Source organism: Mobula hypostoma, chromosome 18 (assembly GCF_963921235.1).
Source record: "Mobula hypostoma chromosome 18, sMobHyp1.1, whole genome shotgun sequence".
Taxonomy (NCBI): domain Eukaryota; kingdom Metazoa; phylum Chordata; class Chondrichthyes; order Myliobatiformes; family Myliobatidae; genus Mobula; species Mobula hypostoma.
This window is the reverse complement of record NC_086114.1, coordinates 35,183,015-35,209,218: the sequence shown is the minus strand read 5'-3', so window position 1 is coordinate 35,209,218 and position 26,204 is coordinate 35,183,015. Positions and strand designations below refer to the sequence as shown.

The 26,204-nt window shown below is 40.6% G+C and overlaps 2 protein-coding genes across 2 annotated transcripts in view; one reads left to right on the top strand and one right to left on the bottom strand.

Moving 5' to 3' along the window:
- LOC134358455 (uncharacterized) overlaps window positions 1-6,855 on the bottom strand; it is a 102,217-nt gene extending 95,362 nt beyond the window's left edge. The window contains exon 1 of the mRNA XM_063070696.1: window positions 6,799-6,855. The gene's annotated coding sequence lies outside the window, so the exon portion shown is untranslated. The remainder of the gene's footprint in view (window positions 1-6,798) is intronic.
- A 1,117-nt stretch (window positions 6,856-7,972) lies between these two features.
- eif4ebp2 (eukaryotic translation initiation factor 4E binding protein 2) lies at window positions 7,973-25,244 on the top strand. The gene is made up of 3 exons (XM_063070697.1): window positions 7,973-8,250; window positions 14,135-14,308; window positions 21,064-25,244. The coding sequence occupies exons 1-3, from the start codon at window positions 8,118-8,120 to the stop codon at window positions 21,093-21,095; spliced, it is 339 nt and encodes a 112-aa protein (XP_062926767.1). The 5' UTR covers window positions 7,973-8,117; the 3' UTR covers window positions 21,096-25,244.
- Window positions 25,245-26,204: the final 960 nt, after the last annotated feature.

Here is a 26,204-nt window from a genome sequence, read left to right as displayed (position 1 = left end):
TGCAATACATGATTTTTTAAAACTATAAATTACAATACATATGCAAATAAAAAATGATATAAGTAGTGCAAAAAGAAACCAAAAAAAATCACATCAGATCAACATTCATCTTACCAAATCTCATTAGCTCTTTGTTTCTTTTCCTGTCAGTGTCTGCTTCGTACTGTACATGTTTTCCTTCTTCTACTCACACATCTTTGCCAGAAATTATCTCTCAGTCTGTATGGTCCTATTTGTTTCTGTGTCTGGATAGCTGTTGTATTATTGCTAGTTTCCCCCTCTCCCAATAAAACTCCAAATGTGTTCTTAAGATTTCATAGTCTTTCACTTTGCTTTTCTGAGACCACAGACCACTCTTACATTTCCTGTGTTAGCCCTTCGCAGTTCTCTGTCAATCTTTATGTGTGGATATTTGTTCTATTATATTTGTCTCTCTTAATCCAAAGGTACCCTTGCATCCCTCTGCATAATTCAGTCACCCTCACTCTTTATAATTCCTGTGTTTCTTTCTCTCTCCATTCTTTCATATCTGAAAGTAGTGCCATAGGTAGACAGGTGGTGAAGAAGGCATTTGGTTCAAATGTTCAAAGATTCATTTATTATCCAAGTATACAGCTCTGAAGTTCTTCAATTCTCCGGGTAGTCATGAAACCAAGAAAGAAAAGAAAGACAGCACTATCATCAACCACAAATCCCACCTCCCCCCCCAAAAAATGTGCAAAAAAACAACAGAACAGTCGCATCAACCCCTAAATCCCTCCTCCCATGCAAAAACCGAGCAAAACGGATCAGGCACATCAATCCCCAAACCCTCCTCCTTCTCGAGGTCGAAAGATTTTACTTTTACCAGAGCTCCATGGTGCTACATTTGGCATGTGCTTCCTTGATGACAAGGGCAGCCTTGCCTCTGGAATTCAGATCGTTGGATCAAGACTGCGATGAGATCAGCCATGTTGATTCTGATTCCGAGTTCCGGTGAAACCCAAACTGCCAATCAGTGATATTGGAGGATATGTGCCATTTGGCTGGGTACTAACTAACCAAATTATACAGCATTTGTCCTGCTTCTTGTGAACACGACATACCATATAACCATGTAACAATTACAGCACGGAAACAGGTCATCTCGGCCCTTCTAGTCCATGCCGAACTCTTACCCTATCCTATTCCCACCGAACTGCACTTAGCTTATAACCCTCCATTCCTTTCCTGTCCATATATCTATCGAATTTAACTTTAAACGACAACATAGAACCTGTCTCAACCACTTCTGCTGGAAGCTCATTCCACACAGCTACCACTCTCTGAGTAAAGAAGTTCCCCCTCATGTTACCCCTAAACTTTTGTCCTCTAATTCTCAACCCATGCCCTGTTTGAATCTTCCCCACTCTCAATGGAAAAAGTCTAACCACGTCAACTATATCAATCCCCCTCATAATTTTAAACACCTCTATCAAATCTCCCCTCAACCTTCTACGCTCCAAAGAATAAAGACCTAACTTGTTCAACCTTTCTCTGTAACTTAGGAGATGAAACCCAGGCAACATTTTAGTAAACCTCCTCTGTACTCTCCCAATTTTATTGACATCCTTCCTATAATTCGGTGACCAGAACTGTACACAATACTCCAGATTTGGCCTTACCAATGCCTTATACAAATTCAACGTTACATCCCAACTCCTATACCTCAAGGATTAACCTTATTCAGTATATATGCATAGTTATATATATTGGGAATTTGCTGTGTTGTGTTGGTCGGGGTGCGACATGCAACAAAAATCAACAACATTCAACAATTATAAAAAATAAAAATATAGTTAAAAGTAAATGTACGGATATGGAATAAATACCAGCAGGTATTTACAATATAAACAACATTATAAACAGTGGTTTAAAGTGTTTACAGTGCAGTGTAGTGATGGGGTTGATAGAGGGTGGGGAGGTCTAACTAGGGGGGAGGGAATGTTGACTCAGACCATGAGAGGCCGCGTCGGGCATTTTTCATGCCTTACAAGGCGCAGATTGGAAGTCTGTGTGGGGCGCCACTCCTTGCACAGACTAGAGCAATGTGTGATTAAGTGCCTTGCTCAAGGGCACAAACTCGCTGCCACAACTAGACTGACTGATCAAATTAACTGCTTGAGAAAAGAAGGCATGAAGCATTCCTTTTAATAGTCCTACAGCACTTTCCAGAAGGAAGCTTTCAGAAAAGGCAGTTTGGAAGGTGGGTTGTGTCTGTAATAATATTTCCTGCCTGATTCTTTATCCTGGAGCAAGTCCTGCAGTGATGGTAGACTGCAGCCAATGATCTGACAGTTTGCCATGGTTTTCGCATATTGAGAGAGGATTCAGCACCAAACTGGACTGTAATGGTTGATGCGAGGATGCTTTCTATAATGGCACTGTAGAAATATACCAGTATGTTCTGGGAAGATGGAATTCAACCAACTGCCACAAGAAATGCATCCTCTGCTAAGCCTTTTTGTTTATTGAAGGAAACATGGTTCTCCCATATTAGGTCCTGCAAAATAACGCTGGTCATGAAGCTGACTGCTGAAACAGTGCTCAGTGTGGGGTTGTTGATGATGAGTGGAGAGGGGATACATTTCTCCTGGAGTTGATATGCTTCTCCATAGTTTTAAGGGCATTCAGCTCCAAGATTTCTAAAAGACTTTCGATAGGTACATGGATGTGAGGGAAATGGAAGTATGCAGATATTGTGTAGGCCGAAGGGTTTAATTTAATTGGTTGTTTGATTACTATTTTAATTGGTTTGGTCCAACATTGTGGGCTGTAGGGCCTGCTCCGTGTAGTACTGTTCTAAGTTCCAAGTTCATGTTGCTTCACTATGCCTTGCAAGGCATGATCCAACAACAAGTTCTACAGCAGTAGAAATCACAGTGATGACCTTTATATTAAGAGATGGAAATGTCATTAACCCTTCACAACATCGAACAGTACAGCAGAGAACATGCCCTTTAGCCTACCATGTCTATGCCAACCTTAATACCAAGTCAAACTAATCCCATGTGCTTGCACACTGTCTAGATCTCTCCATTCCCCTACCTGTCCAAATGCATCTTAAATAATGCTATCATATCTGTTTTGACTGCTTCACCTGGTAGCACGATCCAGTCACCTACCACTCTCTGTGCCTCAACTTTACCCTTCGCACAACTCCTTTAAGCTTTCTCCCCCTCATGTTAAATCTACACCCTCTAGTATGTGACATTCTCACCCCAGGGAAAAAAAACCCTCTGGTTATTTACTCTATGTCCCCTCATGATTTTATCTACTCATACTAGGTCATCCCTCTGCCAGGAATGGGGCCAGATACACAAATGGAGCACAAGGGAGAACACAGCAGGAATCTGAAGCAGAGGAACAGAGGCTGATGGGACAGCACCAAGTGTGCCACCAAGACTGACAGTTCCAGACTGAAATGCGTGCTCCGAGAGGGAGGAAGTGTAGGAGTTTGAGAGCTATCTGAGATCAGGAGAGGATAGAAAGTGGAATAGTTCACAGACAAGGAGGATTGACGGTAAGATGGGTTAAGGCATGGGTGGGCAAGGGGATAAAAGTGAGGAGTGAGGCATTTGCAAGGGCACTGAGCTCACGGGCACGTGTGAGCGTCTGTGAGAGAGGGACAGAGCAAGTGCGTTCTTGCCAGATGATACTCACATGTATTTCCACCGACAAGTGAAATCTATACTGCACATATGCTGCACTGGGTGGTGCCTATGAAACCTGTATGATGTCTGGTGTGTAGTGGCTACATCACTTTAAAAGAAACTACACACAGACAACTTCCACTCCATGTACTGTGATAAGTGGGCAGCATTGTTAGTCCTGTCAATACTGCAAACCTGTCACAAAGGATTGCCTGTTCCCTTCAAGAGGAACGTAAGTGCTTGAAAGGACATGCCCTTTGCTAGTAACACTGTAATTTGTCAGAAATGTGGAGGAAACTTTTCTCCTTGCAGTAACAAAATATTATTCAGCACCTTTGAATGAAAGAAACCAAGGACAACGAACAAAGTAAGCAAATCAAAGTGTTTCAAGTCTTTTTTCTAAAGCAGCTTACAGAAGATAATTTTATGTTCAGGCATGCGAGGGACTGTTTGCTGACCAGTCAGTGCATAGAAGAACTAGTGACCATGCATTGCAATCAAAAAGCTTCATCAACCAGAACTTTATTCTGCATAGATAAAATATGAGAATCATTTAGGGTCTATTGATGGCGCTGTCAATGGAAGAACTACTGGATAATTCAAAGGAATGTTCATTTATCTCACTTGGCGTAGATGTATCAAACTATTCCCAATTCCAGTGCATTAATTTTTCCAATTTTCTTCGTCAGGCTGAACTTCTGACTTGCAAAGTATCTTTCTACTGGGTAGAGAGCTCATCTTTCAAGCACTCTGGGGGCGCGTGATGGTAATGGACCAGCTGCGCTTCTGCATTCCAGCTGCACTCTGCCGCTAGGGTCCTGAATTCCACCGTGTAATCCAACACTGAGCATGAGCCTTGACACAGGCAAAGTATCTAATCTCCTGCCCCCTTCCACATCCTGGAAGGTCAAAAACCTGACGTATCTCCACAGTAAATTCTTCCTATTTATTGCAAATGGTGGTTTTAATATCCCGGTCAGCAGCAGCCCAGGTCGGAGCTCACTCAGTCGGGAGAAAGATGACAAAGGCAATCTTGGCTCGGTCTGTAGAATACAGAGATGGCTAGAGCTTGAAGCATTAAGGTACATTGGGACAGGAAGTTGCAGCCTCAGAATGATAATCCCTCAACAGCAATAAGCAACATTTTACTAAAAAAAACTGCAAAATAATGAGCCACAGGGGGAGGGGCCACAAAACCAGCGAGAACAGATACTTAACACAACAGGCTTCAGTAGGAGCAACTCGTGGAGGCTGGCTGGTTGGATGAGTGAACAAGGGCTGTGGATGACAGCTCGGTTTAAACAGGCTGCAAATGATGAGTTGGAAATGACTAGCAGGTGACTCCTGTTAGCTGGGTGGGGAGTGGGAGGCGCCTGCCTGTGCAGGCCGGAGCGAAGGTTGCACAATGTTTTTATTCCAAGTGCAGTGGAAGGCAGAGCTAGTGATAGCAAGTGACCTCATATTGCGTCTATTTGGCATGACAGCCCTGCTGAATGAGTCATTTTGATACTGAACACACCATGAAAAGTCATATATCAATTACTTGATAATTTTGTTTGTGTCATTAAATTTTGGCCTTGCCTTCACAGACATCTGTGATAAATTGTTGAAAAACAAATGGAGTTTACAAACGAGAGCTTTAAAAGAAAAATGGCACCAATCAGCAATGGGTATAGGAAACATTGCATGAATTAAGAATTGAAAATACACGTGGACTAAGATGTTAACTATCCTGTGCAATCACCAGTGGGATCATCAGTTGATCTGCCACCTGCCTTCAGGAATTTCGGCCCACTTATGATCAAGACTCCCTCGAGGTGGTGGGCCAGCAGTGCTAAAGCACCACCTCCTGCTGGTGAGCTTAAAAACTCAGCATCTGCCTCTATCAGAGTTGTTGGTTGCTTCCATCCAACAAATAGTCTACTCTTCAGGTGTCTACACAACTACTGAAGGGTTTGTAAAAGATGTATACACTGTCTGACTATCTGCCCCTCTGGACATACTTGGTCCACACCTATGCCGATCCTGTACAATGACAAGAGATTTGTCAGGCAATGGTGACTTAATGGCTGTGTTTTATTTAGTTTAAGTGTTACATTGTGAAAAATTACAGTTTTTAGTGTCCTTATGTTGAAGGGAAGGATTGTGTTTCAACAATTTCACAACGCAACCATGATGAGGTTTTGTGGGTGTTGGCTGTAGATATTTTCAGAAGTCAATGTCCTATATTGAGACAAAGTGAAAACAGTTAACCCATTGATGGAAGATTTATGGTCTGGGAAAATTCAAAGTTAGGAACCAAAAGATGTTTGGTGGCAATCAATAAATTTAATTAAGTTCTCAAAGATACCCAAAGAGTGATTAGAATCTACTTTCTCTGGGAAGCAAAACATAATTATTTTAAGAGAAAGCTAAATAAACACACAAGAAAGAACCTGATAGAGGGGAGTGCTAATAGGTTTTAAAATAGAACAGAAAAAGGCTAATGTGGAACTTAAACACTGCTTAAACACAGCTGTTGACCATTTTGGATGAATAGCTTCAAAAACTCTGTCCTAAATGTTATCTAATACAAGTCCATAGAAAAACACATTATTGTGCTGCTAAAAATAAAATCACACACTAAAGATCCCAACCCTTCAAATGTTCAGTCTAATAACTAACACTGTGACTAGAATGAACAAAATTCAAGATATGTAAACAACATTCCATAACTTCACAATTCAGACACACTCTATTGTCTTAACCATCAATGTGTTTAAGCTGTTTCAAATGACTTGCAGTTTATTGTCTTGTTCCTGTCTTATAAATGGCCAGGAAAGAAAAACATTTGTGCACATTTCAAACAGAACCAATATGGTCAGCAAAACACAGTACTGACCTAACTAACTCCACCACATGCTACAAATTGTTTTTGTTCCTGTTCATAGCTATTTTCATCAGTGAATAATCTTGCTTTAATCTTTGTCTTTTAAAGATAATGAATTACAAAATATTAATCTTTAGTATAAACAGGAAGTCTACCCGTTATAGAATTAAAATAGGCCCAGAAGATTTTTTAATCTATACATACAAATTGATACAGCTTAATATTTAAAAGCAGCATTAGATTCAGAGATTAATTTACCTTGAATTTAAATAATGTGAAGATTTTGGCAATTCCTTGGGACCAATCAAATCTCCATTTCCCAGCCGTGTCTCTCTCTTCTATTCCTCTCTCCCTCCCCATCCCCCTCCCTCTCTTGTCACTGTCTGGGGCAGAACAAGACTATTTGGCATCCAATTTAACCAGCAGCTGAGCTATCTTATATTCTGCATCACTAAAATTGGCTCCATAATACTGTTAGATGTTGCAAAAGTGCTTTCCTCCACCACCCCCTTCACACAGTGCTTTCAGATTCCATCACCTTCAGGGTGAAAAAAAAGCTCTTTTTCAAAGTCCCTCTAAATCTCCTATCCCTTTTCTATACATCTGCCATCTGAGTACAAACATCCCTGGTACGGGGAAATGTTTCTATTTCTCTCCTAAATTTACATATCTCAGTCAGGTATATTTGAAACTTTCCCCACCTATTCTCTCTTTATGACCAAAACACTCCATCCCAGACAACATTCTGGTGAACCTCTTTTGTCCTCTCCAGTGCAATCATATCCTTCCTAAAGTGTGATGACCAGAACCATGTACAATACTCCAGCTGTAGATGAACTAACGTTTTATGGAGCTGAACTGTAACATCCCTGCCCAGACTAATGAAGGTAAGTACCTCCTCTACTCCTCAGTACTCCTGGGGATCTTACCACTTATTACGTGTATCCTATCCTTAGTCCCCCCCCAAAATGTCCTCCATTTTAATTGAATTCCATCTGCCATTGCTCTGTAGTCATAGAACATAGAAATCTACAACACATTACAAAATTATGGCTCTTATAATTGAAACTTGATTTCTGCATTCTACTTTTTTTGTTTCAAAATTCTATCTACCTCTGCCTCAAAGATTCTCCTTCCACCTTCTTTGAAGTATTGTGTGCCTTGCAACTCTGAGAAAGATGATTCGCCTCATCTCTTTCTCTTAAGTGGGTGGTCCTTTATTTTTAAATAGTGACCTCTAAGCATCAAAATGAACCGCCGTCTGCACCTTCACCCTGTCAAGAACCTCCGGGATTTCTCATGTTTTGATTGTATATTTGCATTAATCAGAGAGCAAACATTCACGAAGAGTAGGGTCCCTTTAAAGATGGCAATCCTTAACTGTGAAGTTCTGCTGGCTGTGCGCCTTTCCTCTCGTCTCGCAGCAAGAGGCAGCCAGTAGGCGGTGCTGCCTGGAGTTTGCTTCACTGCAGGGTGAGGGTTGGACGTGTGCTAAAGGCTAAAAGACTGAAATAGAACGCGATTAAAGCGTTGAACTTTTCTTTTGCCTTAAAAACAAAATTTAAGGAGAAACGAAGATGTCTGCAGGTTGCCAGCAAAGCGAATGTCGTGTAATCCCCACCAGGACAGTGATTCTGAATGATGCAACGCAGCTACCTCATGATTATTGCACTACACCGGGAGGAACGCTGTTCTCCACCACTCCGGGAGGTAAATACATATTAACAATTAATAATGCAACCTTCCCGGCTCCGGTTTGGGGTTCATGTCATCAGCAAATCCGGCAAATGTGCAGCGGCCTATTCCGAGTGCTGCCCTTTAAATCCGTTAAAAAGTGGGTGGAGGAACCTTAAGACGGCTGCGATTGCAGAAAGAAACCAAGTGCTATATCTGTGATCATTTTCAGCTCGATTCAGTTTCCGTTGTGCAGATTTGTCCGTCCTGTCGGTAGAAAAGCAAACCAGAGTGCAGGCCGTTTGCCAAGAGGCAGAACCTCGTGCTGTCGAGCCTGAGCGAACTTTTAGTAACCTGCATAGATATTTTGGCAAAATGCAAGCGTACCGTTGCCAAATAAGGATTAATGCATCTGTGCGGCAATGTTGCACACTTTTATTTTGTATTCGCCGATTTTATTTTAAGTGCACGCTTCGAGGCGGCGGATGGGGCTGGCTGAATTCGCTGCTCGATTTCGGGCCCGCTCCGCTGCGACGAGTTTCCTGTTTGCTGTGATCACTCGGTCTGTGCGAGTGGTTTTTTTTTAGGATTTCGGGCTCTTGTTAAATGTCAGTGTTGCATCTGAATGGGAAAGTGATTGCGCTGGCGTTTGTTTTGCCTCGCTCCTTTCCCCAGAGGTTGGATTTTTGTGTCTGGCTCTTGTGATCTGGTCTCGTCCCGTCCGTCGCGCACGAACCGAGTCAGCAACACCCGCCTCCCCCTGCCAAACCTTCTGCCTTTTGATTAATCCCTGTCCAGTCTCTGCGTGACTGGGTAGGGGGGCTATATTGAGGGAACATCGAGGTAGAATCAGAACGCTTCAAGGGATAGATCAAATATGAAAATCGAAGCGAGTCCCACCAAACTATAAGTCGATAAATCACAACAAAAGAATTTTTCTAACTTAATCAGGTGATGGTAACTTCGCATTTAATTGGTGCTTTCCTCGAGCACAGGACGTCCCAAGCGCTTTATAGCCAATGGGGTAATCCTGTGTTTAAAATGCAGTCGTAATGTGGGAAATACGGGATCCAACATGGACACGGCAGGCTTTCACTGTATGCGGAATAGATGGTTCGTGTTAGTGAAATAAAAGCAGAGAATGCGTGAAAAAACTCTGCAGGTCAGGCACATAGAGGCAGTTAACATCTTGGATCCGAGCACCTTCACCAGAACTTGTTTTTGTGATGTGGATACAAAGAGAGACATTAGGCACACTCCTTAACCCCATTTGAAATAATTCCTTTTGCAACTGCTTGAGGGGGGGGAGACCGCTATGTTTAAAGTTTCTTCTGAAAGACTGGTCCGAATCTCTGTGCGGCACTTTCTCAGTACTGCTCTGGCCTTGTCCCACTGATGTTGGGTGGGATTTGATTCCTTGACGTGAAATGAAGTGGCTGATGACTGCTGTGTTCCCAGTATCTCAAAATGCTCTACCGTGCAACGCGAAATCCGAAATGGAGGGAGGACAAAGCAGGGGAGAGAAATTTTTCCTTTGGGAGAAATTATTTGTTTATGATGTGTTTGACAGCAGCAATGGACTTGGATACGATTGAAAGGGGTTAGACTGCCTGTTTATTTACTAGATAAAACATTTTGACTGTAACGACAAAAAAAAACTCGTATCACTTCTAGTCGCTACCTGATTCTTCATAAATACAGTATGGTGCAGAGTTTTAACCTTAAAACACTGATGAAAACCGAATTGGACAAGAGTGATCCCCGTGCTACTCTGGGAAGTGAAGTAAATATGATTCTGCGATGGGTGGGGAGGTGTAGTTGAAGAATTATTAATGGAAAATGTGCACTTGTTGCCAAGACGATAAGTCTCTTGTTATTCTGGCAACTTTTTAACTGAGTTAGTAAAATACAATACTGTGGAATATCAACAGATTCCTTCATTTCAGCAAAGGAGAATAAAACTTTTAAAATTCCTGCCCCAGTCTTTGAGACAATATGGGAATGTCACAACATGGGAAAGTTTATCGGAGAGTCAGGTATAGCCACTGTATTAAGGCAGGCTTCTAATAGTAATAATATTTGTTCTACTCATGCTCATACAAGTCCGAAGAGCAATTGGGCTTGCCTCAGTTGAAAGTATGCTGATGTATTCATATCAAGTATATTGTATTCTTCTGGATTTGTTTCAACAGATATAAGAATGAAGACCAGAGAGATAAAAATCAGAACTGATGAATGGTCCAGTCAAAATGTTATCTGCCTTCTGGTTAAAGATTTTTAATGGTATAAGATCTTGAGTGTTGTATGTGTGAATCATTAAATCTTGTGGCCTGAAGAAGAGTATGTACTGCAGATACAATGAAACTTTAAAGATTTAAGATTCATCTGTTTTTTAAGATAGCAAAGTATGAAGGGATGTATATCTCATGTAATGATTGGGCAGTGTGTAATATCAAAAAGCCACTCATAAATTGGAAACCGTTATCCAGTTACAGACTGGAATTATTTTTTTAATAGCATGGTCTAATCATGGGTGGGTAACCTATAGAATGTGTGGCGAAAATGTCACAAGCAAAAATTGTGTTGTCACATGGCATGCAGTGCCACTTCTTGGTTGCTTAAACCCCCCTCATAATAAAAAGATGATCATTTCTGCCAAATGTCTCATCGAGAGTAAGCGTATTTATTTTCCTTGAGGAGCATCCTGATTGACAACAAAATTATGGCTAGGCGGTGGGAATACTTTCCCCCAAAGTCGAGAATGTCTGAAACGAGAGGACATAGGGTAGGAGGTTTAGAGTGAATCTGAGCAATAATAAACCTGAATCTGACATTCTTCTGAAGTTGAGAAGGGATTCTGATAGTCACGTGTCACATCTACGGGCTGTTCTCAGGAGCATGCATCAGAACAGACTTCAATTCTGCCGGAAGGTCACGAAAGACATCCTTTGGTCTGCCCGAAATTTGTTGGTCTTCCAGCGTGGTGAGATAACTGTAAGGGAATGCTGTCAACTGGCAAATTCCAGGATGCAGGAGATTGTGCTGTGGGGTGCCACTGAAGCTTGATGCGGCTAATGCAGGGTCTCTGAAGGACCCCAGTCTAGGCCCCTTCTGGTGCCACACGTGGAGGGGCTGAGTCGAGTTGGGGAAACTCCTTAAGCATTTGAAATGGTCTATCATCCCAGGGGGCCACATACGTGATAGTGGTACTATGATTTTTTAAAAAAAAAAGATAAATTAACACAACTGAATGTATTGACTATGAATGTAAAAGCTTTGCACTATTTCTTCTGTACATTTGTTTATTATGACTAAATTTTGTTTCTGGAATTTAAAAAACCTCTGATTTTGATTGGAGGTGGTGAGCTACAGGTGTTAGCTCTAACCAATCCGAATCGAGTAGGTTCTAATTTTGTCCACTGAATCATCTGATAGCAATACCTGAGGCCTGCTGTTCAGAAGAACTGTTTTTGTTTTCAAACTGAGAGGAGTTTAGGTTCCCAGGTTCCGTCTTCGTGTATTGGTATCTCCAACAATAAGTGGAGCCTCAGACATGCATGTGTGCAATATAAAGATAATAATCTGAATTCTGTGTTTAAAAAAATTAGGCAAACTTAGAGATGAGGTAATATTGTTATGTTTCTCATATTATTGATGTTTCCTTGTTGCCCTGAATGGTGAAATATCTGTTGAGAAACCAGGGGCACGTTTTAGTCAGAGAAATGTAATGGCTTTGGGGATGATTACTGCTAGTTAGAAGAATCTGTGCCATTATAATTAGGCAGACCTACCTGCCGTGTTCTAAAGTGAATGAATCATTCATTGTTGTAGTCCAGTCCGGAAAAGAAATTCCATTGTGCCTTTTGCAGAAGTGTGATGAGCATTGATTACAGGAATTCTATTCCATGCTCTGTAATACTATGGCTCTATGCATGGGGATGAAATTAACAACATGTACAACTTTAAGAAAGCGTTTGGGTTATGCTGTGATGTTTTGGGGTGATTCTGAGCACTAGACAAGAAGTCAGCAGCCCTTCTGTTAAGACATTGTAGTTGTGAGAGGAAATGCTTTGAGGCAGAATTAGTAGGACTTTGTTATTAGCGTACTGACTGCTCGCAGTACTGAAAAATGAAAATGCATTATATTGAGCCAGGAAAGATCTGATGCTATCAGAGACAGAGATGAATAGACCAGCAGACGGAATATTAACTACATAGTCAAAAACTGGTTGGCACAATTGAAGGTGTAGTAGCATCTGCACTGGACTTTGGAGCAAGTAGTCCTGGGTTCGAATCAGACTAGCTCCTTGCACGCTTTCCATCCATGCTGGGTTGAGGGTAGAGCTAGCAACTCTCTCATAAAACAGACAAATGCTAAAATGAGTGAGGCGTGCAAAGGTATTACTTACAACTGAAGGTTACCAGTTTTATATAGCAAAGTATTGCTGTTCCTTACTTCAAGATAAATTTCTGATTTCAAGTGACATTTATATGAAATAGAGGAGTTTAAATTTGAAGTTTTTGCCTCGGGTCACAAAGGCTGTTATTGCAGTTTGAGAGTATTGGTTCTGTATCAATGTAAACAGCAATTTTGTATACTTTTGACAATGTTGGGCATGACCCTGGAGCATCGGAAAAGATGGATTTCTCCAGTCCTAGGGGTTATTGTCATCTGAAGGCACAGAAATAAAAGAGATAGGAAAGTGTGAAGACGTGGAAGTTATCATTATGCCATGTGATTGTTCATCTCTTGGACCATAGATTTAGGATGATAATATTGACGAAACTCATTTTCCTCCAATACTTAGCCTTTCATTTTTGGAAATTATTAAATACTTGCTAGCTGTTGTTATTTTGATCCAGTGGATGAAAAGAGTTTGAATTATAATGGTAATCAATAAATTCCCCAGCATTTTCTAGAGACGCACAGATCTGGAAATGTCAGAAATATTATCCCTACTTAGTCCTGCCCTACTACAGTTGGTGTTACCCATAGAGTTAGTCACAGCCCATACAAGGCTAATTGCACTTGTGATGAGCAAAATGGACATGTGATCTCAATACCTGGACTTACACAGTTGGTATGTGAATTTTAAATTTGCAAAAGCATAAGTTGGAGAAGCTACTTTTATCTGCGGATTTTAATGATAAAATGAAAGCAGTATGTGAGAATATTTTTGATCTTTGAGTCCTTCAGAGGACCACATCACATTTGGGCAACACACACAAAAGTTGCTTGAATTTCCAGCATCTGTAGAATTCCTGTTGTTTACATTTGGGCAATGTTGGTTAATGCATTCTAGCTAAAATTAATTCGCATGTCTAGAACAATGCTTGGATGCAGCTTTCTATTGAAGAATGCTGTTTTTCAGATCACGTATTGGAGTTAGGATTATAGAAAGTTATAGCATAAGAAAAGGCCATTTTCTCCGTTATGCCTTTTTCATTTCTTTGATAAATCCTCTTCCTCTCCTCTTTCCTCATAGCACAATGAATTTTATATTTATCCAGTTTCCTTAAAGAAAGCCTTCAGGTTGTGTATTCCAGCTCCAGGAAAATTCAGTGTGCTTACATTTTTAAAAGGAAAAACTCCACATCTCCCTTCTATTTAGGCAGTTTACCTTTAGTCTGTGTTGTGATTTTATTCTTTCCCTGAGTAGAAATAGTTTTACTTACTGTTTACACCTGTTATAACCTTTTAATAGTTTTAAATGCCTCAGTCATAACACTGAGCAGACTTTTTGTATCCATAGAGAACAGCTAGTGTCTTCTTGTACCAGATGTCCTTCATAACTGATAGCATTCTAATAAGCCCCCACTCCACCTATCGTAGGCTTGTTAAAGGATTTAACACTTAATGTGCAGTCATCTGAGTAATTATGTGGGATTTTATCTGTAAAATTTAATTTTGCTATTTCAGGCACCCGGATTATTTACGATCGGAAGTTTCTTATGGACTGCCGTCATTCTCCAATTGCAAAGACTCCACCTCGTTACCTCCCGCACATCCCAGGTGTAACAACCCCTGGCATTGCTGAAGATACCAAGGCAGAAGCAAACAATGCTGCTCACAGTGAAGGAAAATCATCCACTGGTGAGATATGGTGATTTTAAACTACAGGGAGTTGTGGGGACAATGGGGGGGGGGGGAGAGGAAAAAAACTAGACTGACTTAATTTTTTCTCATTAATTCATAAATTGGAGATGCTGGGGAGATTGCAAGGATCAGAACAGATCAGCGGTTGGGTACACCATCAATGATTGCTGATCCAGTAAATTTAATGCAATCTTAATAGTTTAATTATTTGATATTTTGAAGGTAAAGATTGGCGTTATTTGTCACATGTACATGGAAACATATACTGAACTGCATTGTTTGTGTCAACAACCAACACAGTCTGAATATGTGTTGCGGCAGCCCGCAAGTTTCAGCACACTTCACTTAGCATGCCCCAACTCACTAAACCTAACCATATGTCTGTGGAATGTTGGAGGAAACCAGAGCACCCTGAGGAAAACATAGAAACATAGAAAGTAGGAGTAGGCCATTCGGCCCTTCGAGCCTGCACCGCCATTTATTATGATCATGGCTGATCATCCAACTCAGAACCCCGCCCCAGCCTTCCCTCCATACCCCCTGACCCCCATAGCCACAAGGGCCATATCTAACTCCCTCTTAAATATAGCCAATGAACTGGCCTCAACTGTTTCCTGTGGCAGAGAATTCCACAGATTCACCACTCTCTGTGTGAAGAAGTTTTTCCTAATCTCGGTCCTAAAAGGCTTCCCCTCTATCCTCAAACTGTGACCCCTCGTTCTGGACTTCCCCAACATCGGGAACAACCTTCCTGCATCTGGCCTGTCCAATCCCTTTAGGATCTTATACGTTTCAATCAGATCCCCCCTCAATCTTCTAAATTCCAACAAGTACAAGCCCAGTTCATCCAGTCTTTCTTCATATGAAAGTCCTGCCATCCCAGGAATCAATCTGGTGAACCTTCTTTGTACTCCCTCTATGGCAAAGATGTCTTTCCTCAGATTAGGGGACCAAAACTGCACACAATACTCCAGGTGTGGTCTCACCAAGGCCTTGTACAACTGCAGTAGTACCTCCCTGCTCCTGTACTCGAATCCTCTTGCTATGAATGCCAGCATACCATTCGCCTTTTTCACCGCCTGCTGTACCTGCATGCCCACTTTCAATGACTGGTGTATAATGACACCCAGGTCTCGTTGCACCTCCCCTTTTCCTAATCGGCCACCATTCAGATAATAATCTGTTTTCCTATTTTTGCCACCAAAGTGGATAACTTCACATTTATCCACATTAAATTGCATCTGCCATGAATTTGCCCGCTCACCCAACCTATCCAAGTCACCCTGCATCCTCTTAGCATCCTCCTCACTGCTAACACTGCCACCCAGCTTCGTGTCATCTGCAAACTTGGAGATGCTGCATTTAATTCCCTCATCCAAGTCATTAATATATATTGTAAACAACTGGGGTCCCAGCACTGAGCCTTGCGGTACCCCACTAGTCAGCGCCTGCCATTCTGAAATGGTCCCGTTTATTCCCACTCTTTGCTTCCTGTCTGCTAACCAATTCTCCACCCACACCAATACCTTACCCCCAATACCGTGTGCTTTAAGTTTGCACACTAATCTCCTGTGTGGGACCTTGTCAAAAGCCTTTTGAAAATCCAAATATACCACATCCACTGGTTCTCCCCTATCCACTCTACTAGTTACATCCTCAAAAAATTCTATGAGATTCGTCAGACATGATTTTCCTTTCACAAATCCATGCTGACTTTGTCCGATCATTTCACCGCTTTCCAAATGTGCTGTTATCACATCCTTGATAACTGACTCCAGCAGTTTCCCCACCACCGATGTTAGGCTAACCGGTCTATAATTCCCCGGTTTCTCTCTCCCTCCTTTTTTAAAAAGTGGGGTTACATTAGCCACCCTCCAATCCTCAGGAACTAGTCCAGAATCTAACGAGTTTTGAAAAATTATCACTAATGCATCCACTATTTCTTGGGCTACTTCCTTAAGCACTCTAGGATGCAGACCATCTGGCCCTGGGGATTTATCTGCCTTCAATCCCTTCAATTTACGTAACACCACTTCCCTACTAACTTGTATTTCGCTCAGTTCCTCCATCTCACTGGACCCTCTGTCCCTTACTATTTCTGGAAGATTATTTATGTCCTCCTTAGTGAAGACAGAACCAAAGTAATTATTCAATTGGTCTGCCATGTCCTTGCTCCCCATAATCAATTCACCTGTTTCTGTCTGCAGGGGACCTACATTTGTCTTTACCAGTCTTTTCCTTTTTACATATCTATAAAAGCTTTTACAGTCCGTTTTTATGTTCCCTGCCAGTTTTCTCTCATAATCTTTTTTCCCCTTCCTAATTAAGCCCTTTGTCCTCCTCTGCTGAACTCTGAATTTCTCCCAGTCCTCAGGTGAGCCACTTTCTCTGGCTAATTTGTATGCTTCTTCTTTGGAATTGATACTATCCCTAATTTCTCTTGTCAGCCACGGGTGCACTACCTTCCTTGATTTATTCTTTTGCCAAACTGGGATGAACAATTGTTGTAGTTCATCCATGCAACCTTTAAATGCTTGCCACTGCATATCCACCGTCAATCCTTTAAGTGTCATTTGCCAGTCTATCTTAGCTAATTCACGTCTCATACCTTCAAAGTTACCCCTCTTTAAGTTCAGGACCTTTGTTTCTGAATTAACTATGTCACTCTCCATCTTAATAAAGAATTCCACCATATTATGGTCACTCTTACCCAAGGGGCCTCTCACGACAAGATTGCTAATTAACCCTTCCTCATTGCTCAAAACCCAGTCCAGAATAGTCTGCTCTCTAGTTGGTTCCTCGACATGTTGGTTCAAAAAACCATCCCGCATACATTCCAAGAAATCCTCTTCCTCAGCACCTTTACCAATTTGGTTCACCCAGTCTACATGTAGATTGAAGTCACCCATTATAACTGCTGTTCCTTTATTGCACACATTTCTAATTTCCTGTTTAATACCATCTCCGACCTCACTACTACTGTTAGGTGGCCTGTACACAACTCCCACCAGCGTCTTCTGCCCCTTAGTGTTACGCAGCTCTACCCATATCGATTCCACATCTTCCCGGCTTATGTCTTTCCTTTCTATTGCGTTAATCTCTTCTTTAACCAGCAACGCCACCCCACCTCCCCTTCCTTCACGTCTATCCCTCCTGAATATTGAATATCCCTGAACGTTGAGCTCCCATCCCTGGTCACCCTGGAGCCATGTCTCTGTGATCCCAACTATATCATAATCATTAATAACAATCTGCACTTTCAATTCATCCACCTTATTACGAATGCTCCTGGCATTGACACACAAAGCCTTCAGGCGCTCTTTTACAACTCTCTTAGCCCTTATACAATTATGTTGAAAAGTGGCCCTTTTTAATGCTTGCCCTGGATTTGTCGGCCTGCCACTTTTACTTTTCTCCTTGCAGTCATGGGCAGAACATACAAACTTCTTAAAGACAGCAGTGGAAATTGAACCCCGGTCTTAGAGCTGGGGCTGTAAAGCGTTGTGCTAACTGCTGTGCTACCCTACTGCCTGGATTGTGTGCGTGTGTTCGATGCCCTAAATGTGTGCTGAAGCTAATATTAACTGTAATTCAGAAGTGGCAAATAAAGTGCAAAATCGGGGCAGTTGTGCTTTGAGCAGTACTGAAGTAATTTGAGTTCCTTGGGAGAGTTCAAAGGCAAACCTCAAGTATTATACATTGGCAGCATTTGTCTGCAGAACTTTGGGATAATGGTTAATGCTGTTAAATAGATGAAAGAAATGAAGTGGTGGTGACAAGAATAACCAGGATGATTGAAAGTCAAGAGGAAGAAATGGGGGCTGGGGAAGTAAAATTGGCTGAGGAATTGATGAGCTGGTGAGTGGGGTGATGAGCATCATAGTCAGGCCTAGTAGGTTAGAAAATAAATACTCATTCAACAATATACTAATTACACATGGCATAAATCATAATCTTTTAATCTAATTTCCGCGGAAAAGTAAATACCACTCTGCACGTATTGACAATGTAATTATGTGTGCAAAATGTGTGGGGAAGTGATGACAGCATTAGGTTGAATCACAGCAGGAAACGCCTGGTTCAATTTCCACACAGCTGGGTTTTTGCCAAGAAATGCGTGCAAGCTTTGTAGAACTGTGCCCGAAATCATGGCTTGCTCACAACTGATGCTCAAAAACAAGTCCAAATGATTTTCATTCTTTGTAGGCAGCTACATTACATCTGAGTTCTCCATCCTACATATCCTGTGGTCTTTCCCTTCTGTCTTTTTCTGTCTATGTTCACTCTTGCTGCCTTGTCTGCTGTGCGGTTATTCCTCTAACACATCTACAGTGCTGATCTGTCTGGAATTGTCCATAGCCAGTCTGTTTTTCCTTTTTCACTCTTAAGATGAAGGAGCAGGAAAGTTGTTACCTGGAGGGTTGAGAATCAGGAAAACTCCAATGAGACCATCAGCGGTACCAAGAGTTTTCTTTACAAGTTGACTTGTAGGAGGAGATGGAACTTAAATATACTTACCTGGGGTTCAAGAGCAGTATTAATAGATGTGGTTCTGTAGTGAAGACTTCTGAAGTTATCAGTGCGTAGTCTGGGTACTTCGACCCTACAGCCATTAACTGTGCCGTAAGGAGACTTCCCAATCAATGCCTATGCCCAGCAAAACTGAGCCCGCTTGATTTTTGGCCAGCAACTGCAGCAGTAATGTGAGACAATTGTTTAAATGATCTGTAGTCAAAATACTCTGAAGACCCTCATCCGACACTGGATTCTCTAGTTGGAATTGTGTTTTCTTTGGGGGACATGGATTTCACTGACGCGGCATTTATTGCCCATTCAGAGCTGCATGTTCAAAATTATAAATCTATACATGCAGTGGATTCCGGTTAATTGGTCCATTGTTTAATAGGGACAGCTGCTTATTTGGAACAACTCTTAAAGAACAAGAACAAATCGAGAAAATAGCCAGGTTCCCTTTGTTTATTTGTACCACTGTGCGAGTTAATTGGGACAGGATTCTGTTGCCAGTTTGTTACTCGCATGCACATCGCCTGGCCATTAGACAGTACACCATGCTTACAGTAACCAGTTTTTAAATAGTGTCACTCGCCTGTGTTTGTGTTCAAAAATCAGTGATCTTTGTCACTGATAGTTGGCGAGTAATAAGCAATAAGTTCATTCAGAACTGTTTCACTCATTGTAGTTTCAAGCATTCAGGCTTGGAGGAATGGCCAGGAGTGAAAATGAAAAGATTTCATTACTTCAACAAGTTAGGAACTACAAAGAATTTGAATGTTTTGACAATCATCTTGAATGTTACAATGAAAATGAAGATTTGGAGGATGCAACCATTGAATGCATTATATGAAGGCAGTCCATTATCTGCACTAGGCATTTACACTGATTCTGTTCATTTACAGTCACTTAAAAGAACACGGTAGCAAACTTTGGATTAATTCCTATATTGATAACTATTAGGAACTAATGCACAATTTTATAGTAGTTTTGGAAATGTTCTAATTTATGCTGTATTTCATTTAAATACATAATTTGTTACTCAGCTAAATGGTATGTTTTTTTTATAAACCTCTTTAACTATTTTCATGAAACTTCAGCTAATTTGGTGAAAAATATACTGGTCTTGATGTGTGCCAATTAACCAGAATCCACTGCATTTGCTTGTATTTAATGTTGTGATTTGAGCTTGTGTCTTTGGGTCAGTAATCTGGCCTTCTGCATGTCAGTTCAGTAACTTAAACTTTACTCACATTCTGCCACAGCTGCTGCCAGTTAACTCAGCATAAACTTGGGATCTGAGGTACTCCTGGCTTGTGTGTTAGAGATGCAATAGGAATTATATTTAACCCGTTCTTTCTATGGATACACTCGGCTGTCCACGTGATTTTTAAATAAGGAAAATTCTGACATTACTCTGCTTCCTCACAGCCTCTCATCTTTCTCCATTACAGCCATCACCATCCATTCACCCCTTCTCATATGCTTAATTCCCTGTCCCCTGTATTAAATATTCAGCCTTACTCCTTGATCATCCATGCTGAATCCTTGTACCTTACTATTTCTTTCAAATACTGCATTTAGTATTTGGCTTAAGTTAATAGTTTCCTACTGGCATTTCATCCAGAAATGAGTGTACAAACTAAGGCTGATACCCCTGTGATAATATTGACTTGGTGCTGTGGCATGGAAGGTGACTTCTTCAGATAAAGTACTGAACTTAGCATTTACTGCTTCGGATTTAAAAGATCCCGTGCTACTTGTTGAGGGCAAGGGAGTTCCCATTGGTAGCCTAGCCAATTAATATCTATCAACCAACTGCATTCATTGCAAATAATATGCAGCCAGAGGGAAAATAATCACCTATATTTCAGCACTTGAATCCACCATGGTTTGTCAACAGTGGAGACTATAAGGCTATAATAAAAAACATGTAGGTCATCTGAGGAGGTGAAAGGTGCTACAGAAATTCAAATTCTTTCTAATTACTTTATGAAACTGGCATCTGTCAAAATTTAATTGAGAACATGAAACCAGTCTCTTATCATGGGGCTCTTCCTCACTGGGAGTGATTAGGAGTGTTGTTGGATTATAACTGCTTTGACCTTAACTGGGAAGCCTGTTTTAATCTTTGAAACTGATGCATTCTCCTACCCTTTGACTCAACGCATGCTTCTGATGACTTGACTTAAAATAATTCACGCACCAAAATGTTGACCTTTGTCTCTCTCTTCTTCCAGGGGACGAAGCTCAATTTGAGATGGATATCTAAACTCTCCACGTACTGCAGACTCCGCTTCTCAATGCTTTGAAGACCTGGCTTGTGGTTCCTAATGCACAGGCCTTTGCCGTGGTACACAAGCTCTCCTGAAATCTGCCAAAAAAAAGTTGAATACAAATGATTTTCGCCTGTGGTTAACCCTGCAACGTTTATACTTTGTCTATGACCTTAAATCATGTTGTTTTTGAAGCAAAATAAGTTGGTCCCAATTTTCTGCTGGATATTTGGATAAAGTTGGGGATATAATCTTTTGAAAATGGGAAAGGTAACATTTTGTTTAATGGACAAACAAAAGCTATTTTTAAAACTTTGTACACAAAGCTATCTTGAAGCATTTCCCATTATATAATACTGTATATATCTAGCATCTGATATTTGTTTCATTACTAATTGAGTTCAAAAGCAATTTTGGTACAAAGCCATAGCTGTATAATCTTATTTTTAGAACATTGTGGAATGTCATATTGAGTTCAGCAAGAACTCACAATAAGCTCCTAGCTTAACTTTTTTTAATTGCAATCCCTGGAATTCCCAAGTCATTGTTTTTGTTTTAAATCTGATGTTCCACGTTTTTGTTTTTAAAAGAAATGTCTTTTGTCAGTGAAGTCACTGCTCCATTGGGCGTTTCTGATGTTCTGAGGGTTTTCCATTACTTCATCTTCACGTTCCGTTTGGGGCACTTACCCCACTGCACTTCCCTGTTGTGAGCAGGGAGTGCAAGTTTAGGCAAGATGGAATTCAGCAAGTGTCTCGGACCTGAGTTGCAAACATCTGAGTGTTTAAGCTTGACAAAATCTGCAGTTATTAGCAGATCATCAGGAGCTGTGAAGTAACACTAGATTTGAAACCATATTGTTGAAATGAAAATAAATGGGCCTGTCTTGTATTTAATTACTGGGAATAATGAGATACTGTGTTTGCTTGCATTGGGTTGGTTCTATGTACTACCAGGCTGGAGAGAGTAGTATGTCCTTGGCTTTTTTTTAAAAAAACACTTCATGTAACATTTTTCCACATTTAACTGTTTAAGTTGATGAGATTTTAGTGTTTATTATTAAACTTGATATTGTGGAGAGTGATCTGAAACCTGGTCCACTGAAGCTGCTTTCAATGGGCAGGAGAACAGTGTAGGAAGATGTAATGCTGTCTTGCGTTGCCCTATGAAAGCTGCTAGGATATGTTAGAGCTGAAGTTAATTGATTTAAAAACTGGTTAAAAGCACATCAGGTCTGTCAGTTAGTAGATAATTTGGGGGGGGGGGGTGTTTGGAAGCCCTCCTTTGGAGCTTTTGATGATAAAATGCCCCAGTCCCAATATAGGCCATCCAACCCATCAGGTTTCTTTCTATGATTGTTCCTGTAACAAACTAATCCCACTCATCTCTCCCCACATTGTATGTTAAAGTTTCTTTACTTTTTTTAAGGAAAGTAGTATTCTCTTCATGATTTGTGGGGTTCTGGTAATAGTGTGTAGAATTACACGTAGTAATTGGATTCCTTAGTTGAAAGATGCTCTGGATCTTTGATTGTCTTTCTGCTTGACAGTTGCAGATTGACAGTTTCTAATGTTTACTGTTCCTTGGAGAAGTACAGCACAGAAAACAGGCCCTAAGGCCCATCTTGCCATGATTTGATGGGGATTTTGTTTTTAATGGGGTTCATGGCAAGGTGTCACTGCATGGCTCCCACAATTAGCTGGTTAATACTCTCGGATAAATTAATTAAACTCAGCTGCTCAGGTATTTTGACTCTAGAAAACAACTCAAATGGCAAGAAAAGGTGTTGTAGTCGATTATGATTTATTCTTATTATTTGTTGGGACAAGTGGAACATTGGTCCAATAACTACAATGCATGGTTCTGTGATTCTTCTTATCGTAAAATAATGATTCCTTGGATTGGAAGTGGTGCTTGTGTCATCTTTTTATAGAGACCTATTATTAGCTGCTTGTTACACTGATAATGTTTTTTATATATTTTAAACTCCAGTAGATCTCACCTGACTGTGACAATCACTTTCACAGAAATAATCTCAAAATTATGTGGCTTTTCTTTCAGAGTTTGACTGCTTGTTGTCCCTTTTGTTACGCTTTTCCTCCCGCACACTGTCAGAGATGATCCCGCTTTCATTGCCACTTCCTGCTACAACCTTGGCTCAACCCTCCATCTGTGGCACAGATTGGGCAGGGCGTAATGAAAGTTGTAGCCGAAAGCTGGGCCAGATCTTGTTTTCCTGCACCTCCTGAAAGCTGGTGACTGAGACTACACTATAACGAAGCATCTTCACCAGTTTGTGGCTTTGCCTATCTGATAAATGCAAATTAACATTCATCAGATTGTGTCCTTACTCCACAGTAAGGGCAGTACAGGAGTACTATCAGTACAATTCCTGTAATTCTTCAATGCTTTTACTTCTAATTATTCTCATCCTGCAAGCATTGATTTATTTGGTGTGTGATTCTTGTCTAATGGCAGCTATTTCATATTCTTCCTCAAACTGCAGTTTTATAATGCCATGCCTTTTTATTTCAATTTTTGCCTCATTTGAAGATAACTCGAGTGCCCCCAATCCTCTAATGTTATTGCGCAGACTTTAACTGTTTGGCTCACACTCTGCATTTTCAATTCTCTATCATTGGCCTGCAACCCAGCAAGGTACCTTTACAAATTTTTGTCTACCTTCCCTCTATATATTGAAAGAACAAGTCTATTTGATTGCATGTTTTCTCCCCTGGCCTTCTGGTTTCCTTTCACTTGGCACATGCTGATAGATTAATTGGTTATTACAAATTATCCCAGAGTAAATAGGTAATGAGGGTTTGGGGGGAAGTACTGGTCAAACGAGAGAAATTGGTGGGGTAATCAGATTCCTTGGAGAGCTGGCATGGACTTGATGGGTTGAATGTCTTCCTACATTGTAAAGAAATGTAGTACTTGAAATTCAGTAGCAAGTCACCTGCTCTCAACTATCTTTTGGGAAACCATACTCAACATTGATGGTCCTGGATTAACCTTAAGACAGTTCTGTAGATTTCATTGTTAGCTGATGTGTGAGAATTAAAAATAGAAATTCAAATTAATAATAAATCCCTTGCTTTGTACACTTGAGGATTTCCTAGGTAATATTCTGAGTGAACACTGCCATATCCAGAGGAATCTCACTTTCATCACAAAGAGTAGTTTGAAAGAACATTAGCATAATGCACAAGCTGTGTGAATGTTGGCTTTTGTGCTCAGCTAAGTTCCATGATGATAGGACAAGTTTGGATTGGTGGTAGAAAACCTACGTCACTAACAGTAAGGGCAGCTGCCTGCTTGCTTTGATCCTTGCCATAATGTCATGAGTGTTATTTATTTTGTTTTGTTCTATTTCAATTTATATTTGGATAGAGTCTGAGCCCAGACTGAATATCTGCAGCTCTTTCAAAGCAGAAATGTTACTTTGATGTTTTTTTTAATTGATGCGCCTCGTTTAAAACTGCTAGGTACGGACTTGGGTTCTGCTCCACTTCACGGGCATATTCCTGGAGAGATCATCACATGACTGACCACCTCAACCATGTGGTGTACTGTGGTGTGTCTGGTTGGAAAGCGGATAGTTTGCACATCCCCTGGTTTGGATGATTCCTCAGTCTCGTTCAAAAAGCCCTACTTCCATATCAAAAATTGTTCAAAGCAGATTTAAGATAAAACAATTCTTTTGTTGATTCAGTAATCTGGGAAGTGTTAAATGAGAATAAAAATGGGGTTAAATGTAGGATTAGTGTAACTGGATGGTTGATGGACACCATGGGCCAAGAAGTCTGTTTCCATGATGTACCTCCTTGATTAGTTCTTTCTCCTGGGTTGCTCCAATAGTACCCATAACTCTTAATCTTTGTTTCTTGGGAACTCCAGAGCAATCCTGGATGGTCGGTTTTCCAAGAAATTGATAGAAAGTCATTAGATTATTACCACCTACCTGGCTTTGGGCACCAACTTCAGGCAAGCACTGAATTGATGGCCATTTTTTCATTTTGATGGTGGCAGCTTCTTTATTCTAATCCTCTTATCAAATCAACCTGTTGGCAAGCTGTATGTAGTTGAGTGGTGCTATGGGTGCATTGATGCAACTTGGATTTACCATCAATGGAAAAGAAAAATCTTTGTATGGAATAATAATTCCAAAAAAAAATAAACTTTATCCTTTTATATTGAATTTTGAACTATAGTCCAGTTTCATGTGATTTTTGAAAATGTTTTGGAGTGATAAAAGTTTAGTGTGTGTAATTTGAAATATATATTTCGTCATGTCAGTTAATTGAATGCCAGAAGATCTTTGGCTTGCAACATGAATTCACAGAACATTTTATCCTTCTGAGGAAATTTGAAATAAATGCTGGAGATTACATATTATAGGCAAGGATTGATGCCATTATCCTGGCCAGTGTCATTAAACAATTGCAGGAATTTACAATCAAAAGAGACACCTGAAAAATATGGCGAAAGTGGGATAATTCCTGAGCCTTGGTATAATGGCTTCCTACAAGTCTTATTGTATTTCTTTGAACTTCTGTACAACCTGGTTGAGAGTCTGGCTATGCACCACAAACAAGAGGACATTAAACCCCATAGACCATGATGTTCCAAATTTAATTGCACTCTCTGTGTATGCCGGTTGCAATGCTGGATGGAGGAAAACCGTAAACTCTTAAGTAACTACTCTTCTTAATGGTGAGGAGGGAGGGATGGAAAAGTGGTTGATATCCTTTTTTAATGGGTGGTAATTCTGTCATGTTTCTGTATAGAAATTTTGAGTTGAGTGTCAGAGGATTATAACTTACTGAAGCATAATGCTGCATAGTATCCTGGTATTGGTTAGAAAATTAAGGGCATATATTTGCTATGCGGTTTAAGGAATTAGATGAAACCTTTTTGACCACAGTCAAAAATTCAACAGTTTAGTTTGATGCTCAAAGGAGATTTACTTCAATAACGAAGTACTCCATAAGTGTTGGCTTGAATTAATGCAAATAGTAATCTGTTTGTATGCTCTCTGCCAGGTAGACAAAATATTCTAAGCAGTTTTTGAAAACCAAGTAGGGATTCTCTCAATTTTCTGG

Bases quoted from the DNA above. Each gene is read 5' to 3' on its own strand.
- eif4ebp2 (XM_063070697.1), top strand. From the start codon at position 8,118: ATGTCTGCAGGTTGCCAGCAAAGCGAATGTCGTGTAATCCCCACCAGG. The intron at 8,251-14,134 runs GTAAATACATAT...TTGCTATTTCAG, and splicing joins GTTCTCCACCACTCCGGGAG to GCACCCGGATTATTTACGAT. The intron at 14,309-21,063 runs GTGAGATATGGT...CTCTTCTTCCAG, and splicing joins TGAAGGAAAATCATCCACTG to GGGACGAAGCTCAATTTGAG.